This window comes from Urocampus carinirostris, chromosome 10 (genome assembly GCF_059441175.1).
Source record: "Urocampus carinirostris isolate Australia breed hairy pipefish chromosome 10, RoL_Ucar_1.0, whole genome shotgun sequence".
Taxonomy (NCBI): domain Eukaryota; kingdom Metazoa; phylum Chordata; class Actinopteri; order Syngnathiformes; family Syngnathidae; genus Urocampus; species Urocampus carinirostris.
The window spans coordinates 36,725,627-36,751,422 of record NC_142358.1 but is presented as its reverse complement, the minus strand read 5'-3'; the positions used below and the strand labels follow the sequence as shown (position 1 = coordinate 36,751,422).

Here is a 25,796-nt window from a genome sequence, read left to right as displayed (position 1 = left end):
GCTGTGTTAAGGAGGTTCATCTCCATAATTGCGTGAGGCTGCCCCCTAGGGGCCTACGAGAGAAACAGATCAGTAAGTCTTTCAATTCTAGGAAAGCCTAAATTTAAGACCGTTATCTTACACAGGCAATAGAACTCACATTTACCGTATTTTCCGCACTATAAGGCGCACCTAAGAGCCTTTATTTTTTTCAAAAGCTGACCATGCGCCTTATAATACAGTGCGCCTTATGTATGGATCAATATTAAGTCGCAAAGTCTTCCAACTAACTTGCAGCCGCCGACTAGATTTTCCCCCGAAGGCCAAGTAGTCCGCGGTGTGTGCTGGGATTTATTTACCGGCGTTTCATTGGCTAACCAATGTGTCAATCATCATTTGAATCGATCACTATTGGCTAAAGTTATTCGGAGGTCAAGGGGCGAATCCTTTTTATCATTTACAGGCTGGCATAGGCTTAAGCGGCAAAACAAAGCCTGCAATTGGCCGAAAAAGATGTGTCAATCATCAGTTGAATCGATCACTATTGGCTAAAGTTTTTCGGAGGTCAAGGGGCGGATCCTTTTTATCATTTACAGGCTGGCATTGGCTTAAACGGCGAAACAAAGCCTGCAATTGGCCGAAAAAGATGTATAGCACGTGGTTGACGGCATACAGAAAGCATTTTTTACTATTCTGTATTTGTAAATATTTGATTCTCCTATATTTACTACACTCACGGATATAAGAGGACCATGACTGCACATTATTATTGAACACAACGACTTCGGTGAGCTACTCCGGCTATATATTTTCCCTGTATCTTGTTTCAGACTGAACTCGATGTTTCAGTGATAAGCGGTGCAGATAATGGATGGAATGGAGTGTCTATTTTTTAAATTAAACTCAATTCCAAGTGTTTATTGTCATATGCACAGTAAAGTTGCGAGCGAAAAAGAAAATAGAAACTAAGGAATGGTTGGCATTTCTTGAATCCCAAGACTTTAACCTTCCGAATGATGGAACGATGCATTTGAGTGACATCGTACGGACACCGCATCCGCACGTGTTCTCGACACGTATTTGCTTCTTTGCAAGCTTTCGGAATGTTAAGGGGGTAAGAAGTTGGACTGAACTAGCTGACTGTTTTGTCGACGTTCCCATTGTAGCGCCTTATAATCCGGTGCGTCTTATGTATGTCAAATATAGGACCAAAAACTTTTTTTTCGGGTGCGCCCTATAACTCGGTGCGCCTTATAGTGCGGAAAATACGGTAGTTTTAAAGAAAAAATACATCAATGTCTTCGTTAAATCGAATAAATAGCACTGATTAAAGAGAGTTATTGATAGGATTATGTAGCAAACACGTTACTTAACCAAATTAACATACCGTAAATTCCGGACTATGGAGTGCACCTGATTATAAGCCGCACCCACCACATATCAAGAGGAAAACCGATTTTGTCCATACACAAGCCGCACCTGTATATAAGCCGCATGCGCGCACATTAAAAAACGTAACACAAACACAAAATGAACCCAAACCCGACTTCAAGTCCCGCGATTGAAACTAAATATCCTTCATCAAAGTCCACAGTCACAGGCACAGTTTGGATGATACCGGTACTTAAGGTTTGATGCAGACCTGCAGAGTCCGGGTCCCGTTGAAAGTAATCCAAGGAAACAAGTGTATATTTCCAAAGGAAAGGGTGGGAAAAATATATCAGATGAACACATTTACTCACGCAACTCGTTTTTCTTTAACCAACTTTTTATCCCCCTCTTCACCTTTTTTTTTGTCTGTCCCTCACCTTTAGCGGGCTCCACTAAACCCGTCACCTCGCGTTTGTTCCGCCCCTCCTTTTTCATTCACCCGTGCAAAACATATCAGAATAAGTGTTACAAAAATATTCAGTTGCAAATACATATTATACATGAGTTAAACATATTTACAAAGAAAGACAGTACACCGAGAGATTTTTCAAAGCTTTAATAATAATAATATGACTTTCATTCCAAACGGTGCCTGTGACAGGGCAGTTAATGGTAGCAACACTCGAGCGCCGCTGGCGGCCGTTAGAAAAATTACATGAATTGGCCGCATCACTGAATAAGCCGCAGGGTTGAAAGTTAGGGAAAAAAGTAGCGGCTTATAGTCCGGAATTTACGGTAGATAATTTGATATTTTCACCTTAATTAACCACACAAATTACGTCTCAGTCGATTTGTTTAGTTGTTGGTCAGGAATGATTTACTTTCTACAGTTCTCATTGACCAATGATGTCGCTTTCGAGCTAGAGATTAAGCTAATTTTATCGTTCACTCAGTCCTCATAAACAAAGCTAGTTAACTGAGCCGATGCTTAACTACAATATAAAAATCTTTACATTGTGTGACCATCACCTGATAAAGTAAACGTGAACATCTTTAAAAATGAACACATTATGAAAAAAAACGTTTTGTTAGCATGGATGCTAACTCCAAACACAACGGTTCACACTCGATATTAAACGTGATCGGTCGGAATGAACTTTACACCAATGTCAACGCAGACAGGCAACTTTTAATGAAAAACCAAATGTTTTATCAGGCACGCCGCACATTCGGAATGGTCCGCATTCGAGTACCAAAAACAAAGTTGTCGAATTACAAGAATAGAACCGTTATTTAGCCAGCAAATATCTAAATCCCCACATCGACAAACGCACCACGTCTGAAATAAAATTGGCTAATACCATGTATACACATATTTGTGAAAAACAACGGGAGAAAAATGCACAACATAAAACTGATTTTCATTTTGCTAGTTTTCCGCATATACGACTCTTGTTTTCAGAGTATAACAGTCTTGTCTTACGCAATAACATTCGTTTTTCAAAGTAAATTTGTTGGGGATGGAATGACACGTGTTCAACCATGGAAGGGGGCGAAGTCATTTACAGGTACGTAAATAAAAATGTACTAGTAATTTCTTTTCTGGTTTTAGCCTAAAAGACAACAACAGTTGATGATAAAGCGGCTAATTTTCATGGTAAAATAGGCTTGTTTTCCGCAAATACTATACTCATTGTTTTCAGAGTATAATAGTCTTGTCTTACGCATTAATATTTGTTTTTCAAAGTAAAAGATGATGCTATTTGTTGGGGTTCAAATATGGAGGGGGAGGACATTAACATGTATGTAAATAACAACTTAAGGGTACACTTTTTTTGTGTTATTAGCATAAAAGACAACAAATTGACAAAGCAGCTAGTTATGAGAGAAGCGGGTAGTTTTCGGAATAAAATATGTTAGCTTTCCAAACATACGATCAGAATATAACAGTCTCGTCTTACGCATTATTAATAGTTTTTACATGTAAAAACAATGCTTGTTTTTTGATATACATAGCATCGCTAAATATTGGAGTTGCAACAGCACACGCAAAGGTAAAATCGTGTTTCAAAATTCAGATATCACTGTGCATGTTGCAGTTTACGTCAAAATACCTTTGCATAAGAGAGACAAAGCACCAAAACGAAACATATATTTTTCTTCCTAAAATGCTTTGTATGAAAAGACCCACAGCATATATCTCATCTCATTAGCTACACCGCTTATCCTCAGTAGGGTCGCGGGGGTGCTGGATCCCACCCCAGCAATCATCGGGCAATGGGCAGGGGACACCCTGAACTGGTTGCCAGCCAATCGCAGGGCACACGGGGATGGACACCTAGGGACAATTTGGACCGGCCAATCCACTGCATATATAAACAGATGAATTGATTTTCTGCGAAAGTCTGATCTTTATAGACAAAATTTACATCAAAATGGTGCTTGGGTAAATTGATCCCTCAACCACTAGAGCAGGGGTGTCAAACTCATTTTAACTCGGGGGCCACACGATAGAGCAAACATTCTGTCGGGGGCCGGACTAGTCGATTAAAGAGAAAGAAAAAGAGAGATAGAGAAATAAGATAAAGAGGGAGGGAAAAGGAGAGAGGGCGGGACAAAGAAAGAAAGGGAGGGAGAGAGCGTGAGAAACAAAAGAGACAAAAAGAGAAGTTGTGAGAGAGGAGGAAAGAAAGGGAGAGGAAGAAAGAAATCCAAAGAGAAATAGAAAGACAGAAGGAGAGAAAAGAGAAAAGAAAGCGCGAAGAGAAAAGAGAGAAAAAGAAATTAGAGCAAAATAAGTAAAAAAGACACACAGAGAGAAAGTGACAAAGAGAAACAAAGGTGAAAGAGACAGAGACAGAGAGTGGGAGAAAAGGGGTGGAAAAGAGAGAAACAGAGAGAGAGAGAGAGAGAGAGAGAAAGAGAGAGAGAAATAAATACAAGTACAGTGTCTTTGTGAGAGGCACCTAGCTTTGGCAACATCAAGTGGACATATTTCAACCTGCAGCTTGTTTTTCTCTTGCGCTTCTCTGGTTGTTGTCTCACGGGCCAGATTCAATCCCTTAGCGGGCCTGATCTGGCCCGCGGGCCGCCTGCTTGACACCTGTGCACTAGAGTCATAGGGGCCCTATTTCCTATGGTGTGTCTTGGGCAAGTACAGCCTGGTGGCGTCCATCCCTCCCCAGGCCAACATGTTTCCATCCAGTGCCGAACCAGTGACTTTTCGCGTGTTAGTTCGAATGATCACTTACATCAAAATATTTTGCATAAAAGACAGACATTTGGTACAAATAAACAGACCAGAGAATATTATCCCGAGGAATGGCGTGTATAACCCGTGTATCCATCCATTATCTGCACCGCTTATCCTCAGTAGGGTCACGGGGTGCTGGAGCCCGTCTCAGCTGTCTTCGGGAGACCATGCAAAATCTGCACAAGAAGGTTGGTAGCCGAATTTGATCCTGTGACCAAAAAATTGACCATGACCAAGTCCCAAATACCCAAACAAGTGAAGCACCTCGGCACCCAAGTCGGTCATGCTCTTGTCCCTCCAGATGAAACGGGACACAAGAAAGTGGCCATGTCACTCGGGTCACACGACACAGCAGGGCCCAACAGCTTTCACTGGTTTACCCCTGCCGCATCATACTTTTGTATAAAATATGCAAAACCCAAAAAATGCAAAACCCCCAAAAATATTTTCCGCAAAATTCGGATAAACAAATTTACGTCAAAAAACAACGGATAAAGGACGGCCATAGAAAGCGAATAGACCCTATAACTGGATAAGCAGAGTTCCCTTGCATGGCTGACGCTGCCATCGGTGTGTGAGTGTGTGTGAATGGGGAAGTGTGAAGCACATTGTAAAGCGCTTTGGGAGGTCTCGACTTGAAAACCGTTGTATAAATGCAGATCATTTACATCCACGTCATGCTACTTCTGTCACGAAACGGATCGGGAAGCAGGAAGTACAAACTCCTTTGCGTAGACGTCCTCACACTTTAATTGAGAAAGAAAAGTTGTCCAAAACACAAACGGACCAGACCAAAAAAACAAAACGGGTCAAACACAGGCAAAACTACAAACTACCGTAAATTCCGGACTGTAGAGCGCACCTGATTCTAAGCCGCACTCACCACATTTTAAGAAATTAACCGCTTTTATGCGTACACAAGCCGCACCTGTATATAAGCCGCATGTTCACACACTGCAACATGCAACACAATCGCAAATATTACCGAAGCTCAATTCTAGGTCCTGCGATTGTGACTAAATATATAGTACACAATCCGAAAACCATAGTCAGCAAAATGAATGGAAAATCATACCCGTACTTAAAGTTTGATGCAGACCTGCAGAGTCCGGGTCCCGTTGAAAGTTATCCAAGGAAAAAAAATGTATATTTCCAAAGGTAAGGGTGGGAAAAATATATATCCACTATTATCTGCCGCGTCCACAAACACTCACCTTTACCGGTCCCCACTTCCCATCAGCCCGCGTTTTTTTCGCCCCTTCTTTATGATTCGCCTGTAGAAAACTCATCAGAATGGTCTCTAAAATAAATATATTACAAAAATATACAGTTGCAAATACATATCATACATGTTTACACATATTTACAAAGAAAGACGGTACACCGAGAGAGTTTTCAAAGCTTTAATAATATTAATATAACTTTTATCCCAAACCGTGCCTGTGAAAGGTACCAACACGCTACTAGGAACACCCTCGCAATATAGCAAACGTGTCTGTTAAGTAAAAACATACCGTAATTGTAAAATTCACGGTAAAAAGACCTCATCTTCCTCTTTATAACTAATGCCTTTAAAGGCGTCTTCCTCGTTATCGGAAAGGACCTTTATCCTAAAGACAATTTGTGCACAATCGAAGAAGTAGCAGTCTTCCTCGGCGCATATGAAGTAGCAGTCTATTCCACCGGTCTCAATCTTACCTTTTGTTCTGTCAATCTTACCTTTTGTACTCGAGCACCGCTGGCGGGCGTTAGAAAAATTATACAAATTGGCCGCATCATTGAATAAGCCGCAGGGCTGAACGTTTGGGAAAAAAGTAGCGGCTTATAGTCCGGAATTTATGGTAGTCATTTCCAGAATTAATCAGAACTCGCAGGAATCTCTCAGTATGTTACACCGAAGTGCAACAAAGTCCAACAAGCACAAAATATACAACTAAGCATAAACAAGTTTTCAACAACAATCAGTTCAAAAGAGCAGGTTTAAGTACCCACAGGAGTAATCGGAAAATGGGAGTCAGCCGGTGTCAAGGGGCGGTGCCAGCTGGGCGCCATGGCAACCGTCCAGAACCTGACAACTTCGTGTAAAAGCACAAATAAACAAACTTTCCACTGGAAAATAACCGCAACTTCTAAATTATTGGTGTCTCTCAGAGAAGACGAGTCTTGTTTTTGGGAGAAGCAGAAAAACCACCCGAGTTTTTTGTCACTACAACGTATCAATTCCGTCTCCGTGGGGAAGGACGATTTACGGCAAATGTTGTTTCAGGTTATGAGCGAGCGCACCGAACAATTTCAATGTATCTCAAGGCGCCGTTCGGGTGTTGTAATACGCTTTTAACTTTAAATTGCTGCCAAATCCTTTTTCCTTTTTGCGCTGCTCCAGACGTTTCGCATCCACCGCAAGTTGCCAAGGAAACAGTATAATGGCCGCGATTGGATCATGCCTTATTTTGATTTTTTTTTCCCTTTTTTTTTTTGTTCAAAACTTGTCAACATCTGCCAAGTAACAAGAAGCCTTACGGGTGAAAAAATACAAAATCAATTTGCAGATTTCCCGAACGGAGGGAAGATTGAAATAATGGCGGAAACACCATGAAGGTGTGATTCGGGTCTAGATACGTCCGGCTTCAAATAACGAAGTGTGATTTTTTTTTTTTCACCTGAGTGAAATCTGAGTAAAAGATAACGCTCGTTTTTAATATGAAAATGAAACATGTGGAAGAAGAAGTGACGCATTAACAAGCTCAGATATGCTTTGAAAGAAAGTATTGTCGTGTCCAGCATGGTCGCCGTGGCGACCGGCTGGCCCCGCCCCCCTGTAGTAGATCAGCTAATTTGCGTGTGTGCTACTTAAGGGTGGGTTGTGGGTATTGCGGGTGCTGGTTCATTTGCATTTTCTGTCTGCATTTTCCCTTCTGTTTTGCTCTGTCCTGTTTTGTTTGATACGGAGGAAACCTGTGTTTTCACGTTTTGAGTAAAAGCCTGTTTTTGTTCTGTTTTTGCTCTGCCCTGTTTTGTTTGATACGGAGGAAACCTGTGTTTTCACGTTTTGAGTAAAAGCCTGTTTTTGTTCTGTTTTGTCCCTGAGTTTTGGACGACTTTTATTTTGCTAAATAAAAGTTTTGATCGTCAACGCAAATGGGTTCTCCCTTCCTGCCTCCTGCCTCCGTTCTGGTCCGGTCTCTTGACAAGTATAGAGGTACATCGGTAGTCCTACATTCAAAATAATCGTTTTGTTGCGGGGTTCGAAAAAAAATTGGAACTTGAACACCCGAACACGGCCGAGTGACATGAGCGGCCATCTTGGCTAATCAACCCGAGTCGGGTAAAATCTTTTTGAGAGAAATTGTCACATTTCGACGAATTTATTGTGATTTAGTGCTTGTAATTGCATTTTTTGTTGATGAAAATGGATTTCATAAAAGTTTGTAAAAATGGAAGGCCTTGTTCCAACTACAACCCTAACCCCAAACAAAACCCGGTCCCTAGCTCCAAACAAAACCCGAACCCAAACTCCAACAAAAACCCTAGCCCTAGCTCTAACCAAAACCCTAAACCTAGCTCCAACCAAAACCCTAACCCTAGCTAAGAAATAAAATCAGGCCTAAAAAAATCTAGCCCAACTTGACCTGGGCCCACGTTTTTTAAAGCCTGACACAGCCCGAGCCCGACAAAACGCAAACTCTATTTGTTAAAGTTTATTTGTGAGGACTCAGTGAAAAGAATCCGCGAGAGGAGGACGGAATCCACTGTACTAATCCTCAACAACAACAAAGAAAATTAAGAACAGTGACGGGTGGAAAATAAAAATTAAAAAAAAAATCAGTGAGAGATCCCCGACCCAAACCCGAACGTAATGATTGACATTTTAGGCCTAACGGATCGCGCCAGACCTAAAATGTCGTGCTCGGGCTTAAGATCATACTTCTTCACTAGTTCCAACAAAAGGTCCAAAGCCTAGAATTTACTGCCTTGCATCTTCAACTACAGTGTGGCATATTATTTTTTTTGTTTCGGTGGAAGAAAAAACATTTTGCCCGGCAACAGAAGACCAATAAAATAAATAAGTAGTTAACAGAGATCCAATTAAATTGTCTGATTAATCAGAACTACTGTGAATCTGTTAGTTGTACTCACTAATGGAGCAACAATAATTTTAATAATCCTTGAATCAGACAATCATTTTTCATTAATAAATAATCAGATTTTTGATGAATATATTATTTAATTTCCTCCAATTTAATCCAAAATTTTGGACAGAAAAAGAGAATATTGTATACTATCAAACAAAAATCCAAGTGTTTGTCAAATAGCTTTACAATAAACAAAAATACATATAAATGCTTGCTATACACCTGCAAATATGTATTTAAGATACTTTTTAAATAAAGTGGAAAAAAATGAGAAGCAACATCGTCGGTTCCAGAGGAACCTTGTATTTTAGGCCGGTCAGTAATTCATTCATTCATGCATCAAAATACGGTCTCGAAGCGCCCTCTGCCGGACCTAAATGTGACTACAAGTTTTTCGAGTCGCCCCCTGCTGGGTCAAAGTGGCACTACAAGCACACCCCTTCTACGTCACAACGGAATTCAATGCATTCTTATTTGCATTGAATAAACGTGCTGAGTAATGCATTTAGTGAGCAACACAACAAATTGGTATTGAAATTTGTTGCCACTGCTTTTAATTATCAAGTTTCAACTATTGTATTGATTATTTGGTGCAGCCCTAGTCCCAACACTCACCAACATGGAAAATACTGGAGGACAGGTGTAGGATTTGATCGTTTGATTCAAGAGCTATGGCTTGGGCACTTGAAGAAGCAAATCGAGCTGCCGCCCCTAAGCTTGGCATTATTTAATCGATCTTGTGAAGGTTGAGGCGCTGGCAGGAAGAACTATGTATTCAGATACAGTGGAACCTCGGTTTTCGAACGCCTCTCTTTTCGAACAAATCGGTGTCCGACCAATAATTTCGAGAAATTCTTGCTTCGCTGTTCGGTCAGAAAATCGGAGTTCGAACACCGGTAATAGAATAGAATAGAATAGAATAGAATAGAATGGAATAGAATATGCCTCTATTGTCATTGTTACAACATGGGATATGCTGTGACAACGAAATTGGACGACTCCAGTTCCACATTTACAGTGAGGATAAGGAAACAAAGAGATAAAGGAACAAATAACTAACTGTCTTTGTTGTAAGTAGGCGTTGTTTTCCTTCAGGGGGGGATGGGGGGGTTGGGGGATGAGGGGGGTGAGGGACAAACAGAGTTGGTGGATACAACCGGAATGTTTGATGTTTGATCTTACATTACACATAGTCCAGTGTTTTTCCAGAACTGCTTAGTCCACATATTGAATGGATTTGGGAGTACAGTCCATAAACATGCCCGATTAAAGTCGCCGTCGACGATAAAGCTCCATTGGGGTGTGCAAGCTGCTGTTTATTGATAGCAGCGGGCAGGAGATTTAGCGCTATGCTAACGTTAGCATCCGGTGAAACGGTTAGTGTGAGTGCGTACGCTAGGGTGCGATGCTGAGCGGCTTACGGGTGTTTTAGCCCCTTATTATGCCTCTGAAGAAAGTCAGTGCAAGCAGCAAAGTTGCTACAGGTGAAAAAAGAAAAGTAGTGCGTACAACTATTGCATTTAAGAAAGAAATAATAGCCAAATATGAAGGAGGTGTGCGAGCGCCTTCTGCTGACCACCACAAAGGTAAGAAATCCTATTCATAAGATTACGATAACGCGAACGTTTGATTAGCCTGGGTTAGCTTTAAGTTTACATTAAACATTCAGGGTGTTGGAACGGAGCCCAACATTGAGGGTGTTGGAACGGAGCCCCCTTTCCAATGAACCGCTCACCACTTGTTGTGGAGACCCGGGTGCTAAATGACTTGTAAACGACCTGATTTTTTTATTTTTACACATTCATGTTAGCGTAATCTTTCGTACAGAAGATAACGAAAACGCGGACGTACGATTAGCCTGGGTTAGCTTTATGTTTACGTTAAACATTCAAGGTAAACATTCAGGGTGTCGGAACGGATTAAAACGATTTACATTATTTTTAATGGGAAAAATGATTTTGGTGATCAAACAAATCGGTTTTCGAACAGGGTTCTGGAACGGATTACGGTCGAGAACCGAGGTTCCACTGTAATACATAACAGGGGGGCGGGGGGTTTGACAGTACTTCATTTAATATTGACTCACAATTTTTCAACTTTTTCCAGTCCTCAACCTTTTGAAACGAATTAAAAAGCTGAGGAAGTTATCAATTCAATCGGTTCTCTTTCTGTATCATCTGAGTTATTGTCAGGGCGCTGGACTTTCCTTTAATCCTCAAGGATCGATGACAAGCGAATGCAATTTTTTTCTGCCACCATGGCAACAACAAGTTTTACAAACTGGCACTATTCTCTACACTATGGTATCCGTTGTGCTGTTGTCTGGAAATATAAGCCTCACGGTTTATGCGGAAAATCCCACATTTGTGTTTTCTTTCGAATGCGTAGTAAGTCCGTGCTTGATTTTGTAATAGCTCCTGTAGTCCACATCATGGATGGTCCAGTACTCGAACAAAATTTTAGTCAAATACCTGAACGGAATACGGTCAAATACCGTCAGGTCATTTTAATTTGAATGTATGAATACTTGGGCAACACACAACTTGCTGTATTCCATTATTAACTTCTAAATCCATTATTTACTCAGGGGTGCACTCATAGAGTGTTTTTAAATTCGCTCTGCTCAAAAGGATCTTTGCTCTAGTTCATTAAATTTGGAGAAAAAGAAAATATTACCCTGTCCTTTGTCATTTGTATATTCAACCAATAATGGTTTTTAATTTTATTTGATTGTCTTCGCCGGGAGAGCAATTACCATAATAATAAGTTCTATTTGTTATATATATATGTATGTTGGTAATTGGCAATACCAACATTGGTGCGGTTAGGAGTAAATTAAAGAAAATGGAAATTTAAAGTATCATATGTATATTACGTATATATATATATATATATCTTCTTCCCTGACGAGGGAGGTCATGCTCATCCCTGCCAGTTTTTGTTTTTTTGTTGTTATCGTCATGATTACTGATTTAATCACCTGTGCCCGCTCATTTGACGCCAGCCGCAGCGGGCTATCTGATTGACTCCCGGTCCCTATTTAAACCCAGTCCCGTCACTTTCCTGTTGTCAGTCCGTCTGCGAACCTCTGTTGATACTAGGCAAGCCTTTTTGACCCTGACTTCCGCCTGTTTTTGCACCCGTTTTTCCACCTGCCCGTTCCTGATCTCCCCGTTTGTCTCCGGCTACGACCTGTTTTGATCCCGACCCCGTCTGCTCTCCCGTCCCGACTTTGGACCCGTTTCTGACCCCGACCACGTTTTTGCTCTCCTGTCCCGGCTATCGACCTGTTTTTCCATCCGATTGCGAGAGCGACTTGCCTCCCGCATCCAGCGAGCACCGGATCGAGGGCGCTGCCCTTCCTCTTTCTATCAATACAACTTGTGGTTAACGTTACGCGATTGGGTCTACTCTTTGTGCTGGTCCAGACAGTTATCTTAGCATGAAAATATCGAAAGTAAGAAAAGGCCTGCTTCAAGTACAGTACAAACGCCAACCCAAACCGAAAAGGGATGAAAAAATAGAGGGTGTCTAAGAAATGCACGAACTTGCACGTGCATCATGAACAAGCTAATAGAGGCTGTTGTGATGACACAAGCCAGGAGATGGCGGCTGCGAGTAAACTTTAAAAATTCCATCATTTATATACTCCATCAAGTCTTACAAAGAAAAAAATTTAATCAGCCTATAATACATATTATATATATATATATATATATATATATATATATATATATATATATATATATATAATCTCCCTTATATCCCTTAACCACTAGGGTTGTAGGGGCACCATTCCCTGTGGTGTGTCTTGGGCAAGTACAGCCTGGTGGCGCCCATCCCTCCCCAGGCCAACAACCTGGTAATAATATATATATATATATATATATATATATATATAACAAATTACAATTCAACATTGTAACAACAGTGTAATAACATGTTATTGTATGTTGTTATTTTAGAGATGCATTTCAAACTATTAACCCTCTGTGCTAATAATTAACAAAAAAGTAGCTCTAAGCTTAAAACATGCTGGTTACCTCTGGTATACAGTATAGGGGATACTGTACTTAGTTTTTTTTTCTCAGTGGATCAAATTGAAGGTAATAACATAGTTATACTTTGTAGTATTAAAGGAGCTAAACGGAATTTGGATATTTTTTCTCTCGTTGCCGCCATCTCCTGGCTTGTGTCATTATTGTTTTCTGTGCAATTATGTACATTTCTTAGACAAGCTTGAATGAACTATTTTTCTTTCATCTCTTTGAGGTTAGCGTTTGGACTGTATTTGAAGCAGGCAACCTCTTACTTTCACCATTTTCATTCTAAACAAATACAAACAAAAAACTCACTCTCTAACACCCCTCCCCTAACCCCCATTCCTCTATCCTTATGTGTTCCACTCCGAACTGCTTTGCTTGAAGTAAAATAAAAGCAGATAGGCGTGGTGGAAAGTAAAGCATACGGGCTCTTTGAACTCAGTTGAGCATTGTCAACACATACTAGATAGAAAAAATATTTATAATATTATTTTTAAGGACACTTTAAACATGCTCCTCACGTTTAAATATGGACCATATTAGGGAAGTGATTCAGTGAGTGTACAATGTTACCTCTACATACAAGAGTTTCAGGTTACAAAGTACCTGAATGGGAGAATATTGCCTCTTATTACAATATACGAAGTCAACAATGCAGTATAGTATGCGCTGCCATTTGCCACTCTCAGAGTTCTACCTGGCAATGCGTATGTGTGTATTCCAGCATGCTCTTCGTGTCCCCTTCCCACTCAGTTAACAGTCTACTGTATGGTTCTGTGACAAAAAGCTATCATTCACAATAGACTCCACAAAATACATGCAAAAAAGTGGACACAGAGAAAAGAAGTGAAAGATATTTTTTCCTGGTCATAAAGAAAAAAAAGATATAATGGAAAGGTATAAAAACACATATATATCAGATTCAGATTCAAATATACTTTATTGTCATTCTAGTACACGTGTATACAGAACGAAATGTCGATACATCTGACCCGCACAGTTTCCTTGAATGTACAGTTATAAATAAAATGTTGTATTGAGTTGGAGTATTGAAGTACTAATAATATACTAAATAATTATGGCTATGTATAGTATTTTACAGTAGTGCAAAGAGCGCAAGAGGAACAGCTAACCAGATGTGCAAAATGGGCAGTCAGGTAAACAAGTCAGGTAGACAGTAACAATAACACTGTAACACTGATATACATATATATCTTACAACCGACTAAATAAGCCCCCAAAAATGTTAATATTATGCGACAAAATATATCAGGAAATAAAAAGAAATGGATATCTTGTGAAAGAATTGAAAGAACAAACGACGTTTGTAGGCCGTACAACCTTTGCACATGAGTCAATAATTTATTGAAAAATAATTTTGCATTGCCGGAAACTCAGCAAAATGTAACTTGATGTCAAGTTTTGGACATGTTTGATAATTCATTATCTTGCCACACTTGGGATTATGGTTGCTCACTGTTGTTTCAAGCGTTTCTCACCGACTTTTGTGAACGCTCAGACCCGTGGGAAATTACAGGGAACATTGCTCAAGAGGCATTTTTTTTTTCTTTGCTAATAAAACACTGTTACTACAATGTCTTCATTTCAAGCATACATGTTAGCGCCCGAAGCTAGCTGAGGTATAAAAACCACTGGCAGCGATTTTAAAGGCGAGTTCACACGCAATAAAGTATATTGGCCTTCATGAGAGGCCATTTGTGGAAGTCATATCGAGCTCTCAGAGATAAATTGCACCCGGGCGGCCGTGTGCGCGCCTGCCTCAGGTGTCACGGAGCATCGCTCTCTCGCACTAGGGTGCATTTATCCCGGCACCCTGCGAAAGAACAAGGCGACGTTCAAAGCCTTTGGAAATTCCAAACCCCAAAAATAGTTCGTATCAATCGTGTACGATAGGGCGCTCTTTGGGAAAATGGCGGCGCTATTCTTTTGCTGCATGAGAGAGCAGCTCAATTTGCCAGAAGTCTCACTAGTCACGCACTGGACTTGAACGATGACGCCAGAGGACAGCGGCGAAATCAAGACACATCTTAGTTTCTTAGGTTTTTCAAAATAAAAGTGAGGCTCGTGCATTGCTTTGGTAAAGAGAATTCAGTTGCTTGTGTTTTATGGGTGCAGGACGATTTAACACGGAGTTTTTAGTTTGGATGCTCCAAATGAATTCATTTATTCATACTGATAGGTTGGTCGTTTTGGTTGTAACATTTCTCAGAATTCACTGTGTGAATATAACTTGTTTTTATATTCCTAAATATAAAAACAATCTTTCACACACACACACACACACACACACACACACACACACACACGAAGTAACGTTTCAATAATCAGTCTAATTGCATCTCTTGTACGTTTTTCAGTCTTGTACTCTTTTATTTTGAAGTCGCATTTCCGGTGTATTTTTCTGTTTCCTGTGTGAATATAGTTAACTAGACACACGGGGGCGGGCAGTGCTGCCGGGGCACTCGCCCGAGGTGTGTTATTACAGTGTTATTAAATTTATTTACCTTAATGCTTGTTTTTATTTGAGTAATTCTGCCAACATAGAGTTTATATAAGTTTTAACTTTATCACATACAATGGTACCTCTGCTTGCGATTTTAAATTCATTCTGGGAGTAGCTTTGTAACCTGAAACATTTGTAAGTAGAGTCGCCTTTTGAATGGGAATGCGCTAATCCGTTCCAAACACCACACAAGTGTGATTTTCTTTAATAAATGGTCTCAGTTTTATTGGGAAGAAAGGAAAGGATTGCACACACTATCTGGTGCTCGTTGGTCGCGGGAAGCAGGTCGCTCTGAACGCGTGAGTGGCACTTCCGTGGCGAGTGATAGCGGTGTCGGGAACGGAAAAAACGGGTCAGTAGCCGGGACAGGAGAGCAAAAACGTGGTCATATCAGCAACGAGTCCGGTTACATTGAATTGAGATAATTTACATGAGAAATAAAAAATAAATTAAAAAAAAAGCATAGGGAAGATTAAACTGACTTTGAAGGACATGAAATGAATAAATTGTAAATTTTATGTTATGATTCTGGGCGGCACGGCGGTTGAGTGGTTAGCGCGTCTGCAGCACAAATCTGAGGCCATGGGATCAAATCCAGCTACCAGTCGGAGCTTGTATGTTCTCCCCGTGCGTGCGTGGGTTTTCTCCGGACACTCCGGTTTCCTCCCACATTCCCAAAACATGCATGTCAGGTTAATTGGCCGATCCACCAAATTTTACCTAGGTGTGAATGAACAAGTGAATTGTCCTGCAACTGGCTGGCAACTAGTTCAAGGTGTCGCCTGCCCACTGCCCGAAGATAGCTGGGATGGGCTCCAGCACCCCCGCGACCCTACTGAGGATAAGCAGTGCAGATAATGGATGGACGGATGTTGTGATTCTGTTCATAGTTCACGTAGTCAATCAAACGTTTCAATCATGTACTTTTGTTGCTTACAATGATTAGTTTGAGCTGAGAAAAAGTCAAATAAAAGGTCGTTGATTCAAATTAAAGGATGCGCATTATACAGGAGTGCGCACTACACAAAGAAATACGGCACATATTTATTATTGCACCTTTTGAATTCAATCCAATATACATGTTGCACAATAATATTTTAACATTGAAATTGTTCTTAAAAAACGGCCCCAAACCACAAAGATGAAGCAAACCTTGTAAACTTTTTGAAATCTGTTGGCCTGGAGAGGGATGGGCACCCACAGGCTGTACTTTCCCAAGACACACCACAGGAAATGATGCCCCTACCACCCTAGCGGTTAAGGGATCCAATTACCCACCCACCCATTGTCACTTCCACAGCCATGACATGCCCGGTCCATATTTTTTCCCAAAGAATTCAATTTTGGTCCACCTATAGATTGCCTGTTCGCTGCCTCTGTACCGACAACAATAGCAAATCAATGTGACCCACATTCCCCGTTAGCTATTTTCAAGCTATTACGTCGGGGTCAGATTATTCTATATTGTCGCTCTAATGTCACTACTTTGGCGCGTTTATAGCGTCATTCTCGCCTTTCATAGCTTGGCAAGTGTGAAAGAAAGCATTTAAACTGCATGGCACGCTTAAGAGTGCACTTGAAGCTATGAAAAGAAATGCTGAAATCATAAAAATGAAGAAAAAAGATGCCGCTATCATCCAGTTGCTGCACGTGCCGTTAAGTAAGAACAAAAAAAAATGCTTTAATAGTCTATTTTGGCGCTCTTCTGTTAGAGCGTTTAGCGTTAACTTCCCTCAAACCCCATAGGAGCGACTGGTGCCATGCTAGCGTGTCGTCATTGTTTTCTTCTGTACGCAGAATTAAAATGTTACTCCTTGGAGCCTTGCTAGTTCACAGCCCATTTGTTAAGTCTTGGCAGTCTAATCATTTAATGGCTATTACTGGTATAATTTCATTTATTTTTGCCAAAAGGATAGATAAAATTGCAAAATTGGTACTTTTCAGTTTCTATTATTATACAAAGTCAGGAGTGTCCAAACCTTTCATAAAGCAGCCCAGATTCAGTATACTGAATATGTGTGAGGGCAGATGATTCAGCTTTTTGATTCTTTGAATGTTTGGTAATAAATTCTATCTATCTACCCTGGTCATATCCCTCGAGGGGTGACCGACAGCAAGACAAACACATAAAAAAAAAAGAAAAGAGAAAAAGAAAAAAATTGCAAAAAAAAACACCCACAAACATTTTTGGACCATGGCCAAAACACCCAAACAAGTTAAGCACCTAAGTTGGTCATGCTTCCGTCCCTCCAGATGAAAACGGGACACAAGAAAGCGGCCATGGCACTCGGGTCAGGGTGACACAACACACTCTTCTGTTCAACAGCAGGGCTTGACAGCTTTCACTGGTTTACCCTTGCCGCATCATATGGGTTCCCTGCCCATCCCTTAGAACGCGTCCAAACATCCCACTAACCTTTCACAACACCTCTCCACTCATTTCTATCACCAACAAGAGCTCTAGCTTCCATCATATGTAGACCTCTTTCCTGCAGTGCACTCATAATAACATCCATACACGTCAATCGCGGCTTTCCTCTTGGTCTCCTTCCATTGACTTCTGCTCTGTAGATCCTCTTCAACATTCGCTCCTCATCCATCCTCTCCATGTGTCCAAACCAACCGAGTACTCTCTCATCCGCACACTTGCTCAGTTCCACTACTACTCTAGTCCTGTCCCTCACAATTTCATTTCTCAAACTATCCAATCTTGTCACTCCACTAACATACTCCTGAAACACTTCATCTCAAAAACATTTAGTGACCTTCTCAAATCTGCGTTCAGGCGCCAAGTCTCTGCACCATACAACACAGTCGGCACAATCACACTCTCATGCCCTTTTAACATCCATACTTATACTCTTAAGTTCGTTAGGTTTGCAGTGCTTGGAGACCAGCGTTGCGACCTCGTAGCTTGCCGTTGTAGCGTTTTCATTTAACTTGCAGGGTTTTGTGAAAAAGAGCTACTGTGCTGTTAAAACAGCTTCCAGTTACTTCACTTTTTCACAGCGTTCGTTTCCAGTTAGCTTTTTGTAGTGATTATCTTTGGTCCGGCAGTGCCTTTTTATATTATGTTCTTTGATAACAGCCCCACTCTCTTGGAAAATTAGGCAGACGCAGTTGTTTTGGATTTCGGTAAAAATAAATACTCCAATTTCCACTTGTCCGTGTAGCGGCAGTCGTTACAGTCAACTTTTTTCTTTTTAATTTACAGTCGCCAGGTCGGAAATGGGATGAGCTAAAATTCTCACTTAAAGCCAAGGGTGGTGGCCTAAGGACTACTGCCATCATCTGGTGAAATTGTGATTGTTGGTTTTTTTGGTACAAATTTATTTAATACTGCGGTTAAAATTATTGGTATATTATCAATTTGATGACAGAGGCTGCGGGCCAGTACAAATTCGATCACGGGCTGTAACTGGCCTCCGGGCCAGACTTTGGACATGCGTGATTTAAGTGGTTGAAATGGAATTGAATCACTCGAATCATAAATAATTTGCTGTTTAGCGCAAATGTACGGTGAGCAAATTAAACCCCCCAAAAATGACATACTGATTACTGATGGTAATGTTTCTATGATGAGTATATTTTGAAATTGTCTCTTAAATCCCAAGGGTTTAAGTTTTCCAATGATATTTGGCATGACGTTGTACAGACACATATTTGTTTATCAACAGTTCAGCTGTCCGGTGAGGGGTGATATCAGCTCCTATGATGCTAAGGGGGTAAACCATTGTATGCGGTCGAGCCCACTGTTGGTGAAGGGTTGCATGGCACAGAAACTCACCCCTTGTTGTGCTGTGGGCTTAATGTTCAGTGTCAGGCTCTGAAGAGCGAAGATGAATGAATGGTTGGTGAATGTGAGTGTGTTCTTGACTCTAGCCACCTCCCAACAGGGGATACAGACAGGAATGATTGATGGATGGATGGATGGATGGATGGATGGATGGATGGATGGATGGATGGATGGATGGATGGATGGATGGATGGATGGATGGATGGATGGATGGATGGATGGATGGATGGATGGAGTGATTGTTGGATGAATGAAGTGATTTATTGTTTATAAATGAATGGGTGGAATGATTTATTGTTTATATATGGATGGTGGATGGATCGAGTGATTGTTTATAGATGGATGGAGTGATTGTTTGATGGATGGATGGAGTGATTGTTTGATAGATGTATGGATGGATGGAGTGATTGTTTGATGGATGAATGGAGTGATTGTTGGATGGATAGATGGAGTGATTGTTTATAGATGGATGGAGTGATTGTTTGATGGATGGATGGAGTGATTGTTTGATGGATAGATGGAGTGATTGTTTGATGGATGAATGGATGGATGGGGTGATTGTTTATAGATGGATGGAGTGATTGTTTGTTGGATGAATGGATGGATGGGCTGATTGTTGGATGGATGGATGGAGTGATTGTTTATAGATGGATGGAGTGATGGAGCGATTGTTTGATGGATGGATGGGGTGATTGTTTGATAGATGTATGGATGGATGGAGTGATTGTTTGATTGTTTAGAGATGGATAATTGGAGTGATTGTTAGATGGATGGATATAGTGATTGTTAGATGGATGAATGGATGGATGAAGTGATTGATGGATGAATGGATGGATGAAGTGATTGTTTATAGATGGATGGAGAGATTGTTTGATGGATGGATGGATAGATGGAGTGATTGTTTGATTGTTTAGAGATGGATAATTGGAGTGATTGTTAGATGGATGGATATAGTGATTGTTAGATGGATGAATGGATGGATGAAGTGATTGATGGATGAATGGATGGATGAAGTGATTGTTTATAGATGGATGGAGAGATTGTTTGATGGATGGATGGATAGATGGAGTGATTGTTTGATTGTTTAGAGATGGATAATTGGAGTGATTGTTAGATGGATGGATATAGTGATTGTTAGATGGATGGATATAGTGATTGTTTGATGGATGGATATAGTGATTGATGGATGGATGGAGTGATCGTTGGATGGATGGATAGATGGAGTGATTGTTTGATTGTTTAGAGATGGATAATTGGAGTGATTGTTAGATGGATGGATATAGTGATTGTTTGATGGATGGATATAGTGATTGATGGATGGATATAGTGATTGATGGATGGATGGATGGATGGAGTGATTGTTGGATGGATGGATGGAGTGATTGTTGGATGGATGGATGGAGTGATTGTTGGATGGATGGATGGAGTGATTTTTTGATTGTTTAGAGATAAATAATTAGAGTGATTGTTAGAAGGATGGATGGAGTGATTGTTAGATGGATGGATATAGTGATTGTTAATGGATGGATGGAGTGATTGATTGTTTGATGGATGGATGGATGGATGGATTGAGTGATTGTTGGATGCATGGATGGAGTGATTGTTTGATTGTTTAGAGATGGATTATTGGAGTGATTGTTAGATGGATGGATGGAGTCATTGTTTGTTAGATGGATGGATGGAGTGATTGTTAGACGGATGAATGGAGTGATTGTTTGATGGATGGATGGGTGGAGTGATTGTTTGATGGATGGATGTATGGAATGATTGTTTTAATTGTTTATAGATGAATTGATGGATGGAGTGGTTGTTGGAGTGATGGATGTACTGATATTTGGATGGACGGATGGACTGACAGACGGATTTGAACAAATCATGGAATGACACACAAGAACTAGCTTTTTTCTGGAGTACCCATATATAGTGCAGATATTTCTTAATTTCCTCAGTTTAAATACTAAGTATCTCAATGTGGTTCTAGTAATACATTTTTACATCTATAAAAAACATTTTTTAACAAAAAAAACAAAACACTCTTCTTACTCTTGTATAGGGCGGCATTAGCTCAGGAGGTAGAGCGCTTGTCTTGGGATCAAGAGATCGATTTCGAGTTCGATTCCCGTGTTATATGTCAAAGTGTCCTTGGGCAATACACTGAATTCCTAATGCCCCCAATAAGCAGGTTGGCGCCTTGCATGGCTGCACGGCCGCTATTGGGGTATGAGTGTGTGTGAATGGGTAAGTGTGAAGCACACTGTAAAGCGCTTTGGGAAGTCTTCATTGACTTGAATATATTATATATATTATTATATAAATGCAGACCATTTACCATTTACTCTTCACGTTTGCGTCGGCTAATTTACCAAGGGTTCAAACGGACAAATTCCGATTCAACAATCCCCCTTTTGCATCCGCAGATTCCCGGGCGGGCGAGGGGGCGCCGCCCAAACTGGACCACGCCGTGATCGGCGGTGTGGTCGCCGTGGTGATGTTTGCCATCCTCTGCGCGCTCATCGTTCTGGGTCGATACTTCGCCAGACACAAAGGTAAGGCGTCACCAAATCCCCTCTCCTCCATGAACCCTTCGGCCTGATAGTATGTCCACTGTGAGTGAGATAAACTAAAAAGAAAAATCCAGAAATCACAATGCATGGTTTTTTTAACGATTTATATGTATTATATAGCTGCAAATAAGTATTTGAACACTTGAGAAAATGAAATATTTGGTAGATCCAAGATGGCGGCGCGCGCGAGTGCAGCGGCTTCAGGGTCTTTTGTTTTTCAGTGTTCTTTTATCCCTCATATTTTCCCTTCGACTCCTTTCAAAACTACAATAACATCCACAACATCCCGAGGGATATACAGAGACCACTGGATCTCCCTGGGTGATTTGCCTACCGACAACGACACAGCAAAAGTAAAAACCTGCCGGTTGGGCCTAGGCTAGGAAGGCGACCACACAGACCAGCGCTTCCATGCATGTTCCTGACCAACGCCAGTTCCATGAACCACAAAATGAGTGAATTTGAGCTGCGGATTGCCACCAACAGCTTCGTCCGAAAACGCAGAATTACTCCGAAGTCCAACTAGCAGGATGCACGCTTCACCGGCAGGACTGAGACAGAGACTCCGGTAAAAACAGGGGTGGGGGACTATGCACTGCAATAACAGCCGAATCATTGACACACACTGCTCACTCGATATAGTTTCTGGCAGTATCGTGTGGACCCATCTATCTACCGAAAGAGCTAACTGTGGTCATTGTGGTTGCTGTTTACGTCCCACCGGATGCTAACGTTCCACCAGATACTAATGTTAGCATAGCGCTAAATCTCCTGCCCGCTGCTATCAATAAACAGCAGCTTGCACACCCCGACGGAACTTTTATCATCGCCGGCGACTTAAATCAGGCATGCTTAAGGACTGTAATTCCCAAATTCATTCAATACGTGGACTGAGCAAACAGGGGAGAAAACACTGAAATGAAATGAAATGATGATCTGAAATGATCTGCATTTATATAGCGCTTTTCAAGTCAATGACCTCCCAAAGCGCTTTACATTGTGCTTCACATTTCCCAATAGCGGCCATGATCTGTGCAGCCATGTAAGGCTGCTAACCTGCTTATTGGGGGTATTGGGGGTTCAGTGTCTTACCCAAGGACACTTCGGCATGTAACACGGACAAGCCGGGATTCGAACTGGGATCCCTTAATCCTAAAACGATTGCTCTACCTCCTGAGCTACTGCCGCCCACTGGACCGTGTGTACAGTAAGATCAAACATCTAGTTGGATCCGGCCATCTCTGTCTGTCTCTCACCCCCTCATACACTCCCCTCCAGAGGAAAACAAAGCCTGCAACAATGACAGTACAATCATCTTCTTTGTTTTATTTATGGAGTGCCACGTCCAATTTCGTTGTCACAATATAGTCAACCCATGTTGTAACAATGACAATAAAGGTATATTCTATTCCGGATACAATTGCTTTTTTTTTGCTATTACAGAGTTTTCCCTTTTGTCGTCCGACAGGCACTTACTTCACGCACGAAGCCAAAGGGGCGGACGACGCCGCCGACGCCGACACGGCCATCATCAACGCCGAGGGCGGCCATAACAACAGCGACGAGAAAAAAGAATATTACATTTAGGGTTCCGTAAAGAAGAGATGGCGGTGCCGTGGTCCAACTGATGGGGATTATTGTGTTGTGACGGGTTCGGGGTGGGGGAAGGTTTTAAAGAAGGAAGCCGAATTTTGGGACCGGCGTGGCCTCGCCGAGTCTTTTGTCTCAAAAAAAAAAAAAAAAAAAAGCTTCCTGGACTGCTGGGGCCTAAACTTCTGTAAACTTTCTTTCTTTTACAGACGATTTTGTGCCTTGTTCTATTTCGGTTTGTTTTCTTCCCATCCCGGCCTCGTGCTTGTTTTAGATGAAAGTGTTCCTTTGTAAACTTGTGCCGCCGAGCGCCAAGAGGATGCTTTATATTTCGCGTTCATCTTAAAGGAGACATTTTATGACGTTTTTATCCGATTTGAAGAGAAGAACTATCCCAAGTACAGTAGACCCCAGGGATACGACATTCGTTCCAATGTGAGGATTGTAAGGTGAAATAATCTTTATGCTTTCCCCTCCATCATTACCGCAAGTATTGGGACCCTAGTCAAAGAAATTTAAGTTTAATATAAATAAATCAAAAATACCACATTTACTTAGAGAGATACAGTATTTTGAAGAGAGAGGCATTATGGGAGGGAGTTCAACCGATAACATATCCTCACGACGCTGTGATGCAATCAAGTAACAGGCCAGCATATTATATGACACCTCCCACAATAGCAGGAATCTAAGAGATGAAACAGTTATAGCTATTCTTATTTTCTGGGTATCGCACTGTGAATTTAGCATATAGCATGGGATAGAAAACGATGGTAATTAGCTAATGCATTCCAAGCCCAAGATATGAAACAATAAAACAGTAAATTACTACCTATATGTAATATGTGTGTATATTATTGAATATCCATATCGTTAAACAGATGTAAAAGAATAATGGGATTGTATTTATTTTGAGTGTGATGCAAGTAGAGCTGGTGCAGTAGGGTTAGTGGGTGGATGCAGAGGGGGACGAGAGAGCGGATTAAAACAAATTCTAAAAATTCCACTTGCCCTTATAAGACTTTTTTACCTTAATCACATCCTTATTCGAATAATTGTCCTGACTGTCGATTGGTTATGGCCATATACTTATAACGTTCTGTGTGTCTTTTTCATATTTCTTTGCAAGCTTCATTTCCATGGTTATCATGTTTTTTGTTAGTATCTTTAGCATCTCTTCAAGCCTTTCGACCCATGGCGTATGAACACAGTACAAAATATACAGTATTTGATTGCAGACTTGCAAAATCTCTCTGAAACACATGAAACTGATCAAAGAAAGAGAAAGGCATCATGGGAGGTAGTTCAACCAATACCATATTTGGCGTTTTCATGATGCCGTGATGCAGACCCATAGCAAACTAGCATGTTTTATGACCTCAACCAATATTGGATAAGTCATATTACCTTACTCATCATATGTTTGAAGACCCTAAATTTGAATTGTTAGGTTTTTGGGCGAAAAAAAATATTTTCCTGTTTATGTCGTATACCGGGGCCAATAAAAACATTGTTTTCCACATTGTAACGTGAAAATATTGTAAGCCAGGAACGCCGTAACCCAGGGGTCTACTGTACAGTAAATAAATTACCATTCACTGCATTCTTATTGGCTAAAGCAGCAATTCAGTATGCACGTTCAAGAACGTGGTCCGTGAAACAAACACGTCTTAGATATTTGTACACAAAACATTTTTAGGGAAAAAGTCGATAACACGTCTAACACACAAACACGTGTTAAGGTAATGGATCAAATGACAGGTATTGGTTACACTGACATAAACAAATTTACATCACCAATGTTAGCTAAAAAATATCATTGACCCCTAAAAACTGAAACCGCAGCCCCTTATTATTTTTGTAACATGTTTGTAAGCTTTTAAATATCGAACGTTTTTCTATTCCTACACTATGAAAGTCAAATTCCCATGTCCTGATTTTATGAGAATATATCCAATTGTTGGGGCAATAATTTTATCATAGTGAAAGAAAAAAAAACATTAGATTTGATTAGAAGGATGAACTTAAGGAGCAATATTCATAGTCTGAAAATTTAAATTAACACGAAATTAGAAACAACAAAATTGGACGCGCAAGTTACCGGTGAAGTGATAAACATGAAGCCGAATTATCAAGGTAATAACATTAAGATTTACATTAAGATACGTTTAAAACTGAAAAAAGTCATTTCCCAACAGTCATTCTTTTGAAAACACATTTTAGATATAACATACAGTGAAGAAAATAGGTATTTGAACACCCTGCTATTTTGCTATTTCCCCCACTTAGAAATAATGGAGGGGTCGGAAATTGTCATCGTAGGTGCATGTCCACTGTGAGGGAGATAAACTAAAAAGAAAAATGCGGAAATCACAATGCATGATTTTTTTAACGATTTATTTGTGTGATATAGCTGCAAATAAGTGTTTAAACACTTGAAAATGAATGTTAGTATTTGGTACAGTAGCCTTTTTTTTTGCTATTAGAGGTCAAATGTTTCCTGTAGTCTTTCGCTAGGTTTGCACACACTGCAGAGGGATCTT

General features: G+C 40.6%; 1 protein-coding gene across 1 annotated transcript in view; it reads left to right on the top strand.

Moving 5' to 3' along the window:
• cadm1b (cell adhesion molecule 1b) overlaps window positions 1-23,831 on the top strand; it is a 722,615-nt gene extending 698,784 nt beyond the window's left edge. The window contains exons 16-17 of the mRNA XM_088345365.1: window positions 21,517-21,645; window positions 23,132-23,831. Of these exons, the coding sequence (XP_088201491.1) occupies window positions 21,517-21,645; window positions 23,132-23,250 (248 nt within the window). The 3' untranslated portion in view covers window positions 23,251-23,831. The remainder of the gene's footprint in view (window positions 1-21,516; window positions 21,646-23,131) is intronic.
• Window positions 23,832-25,796: the final 1,965 nt, after the last annotated feature.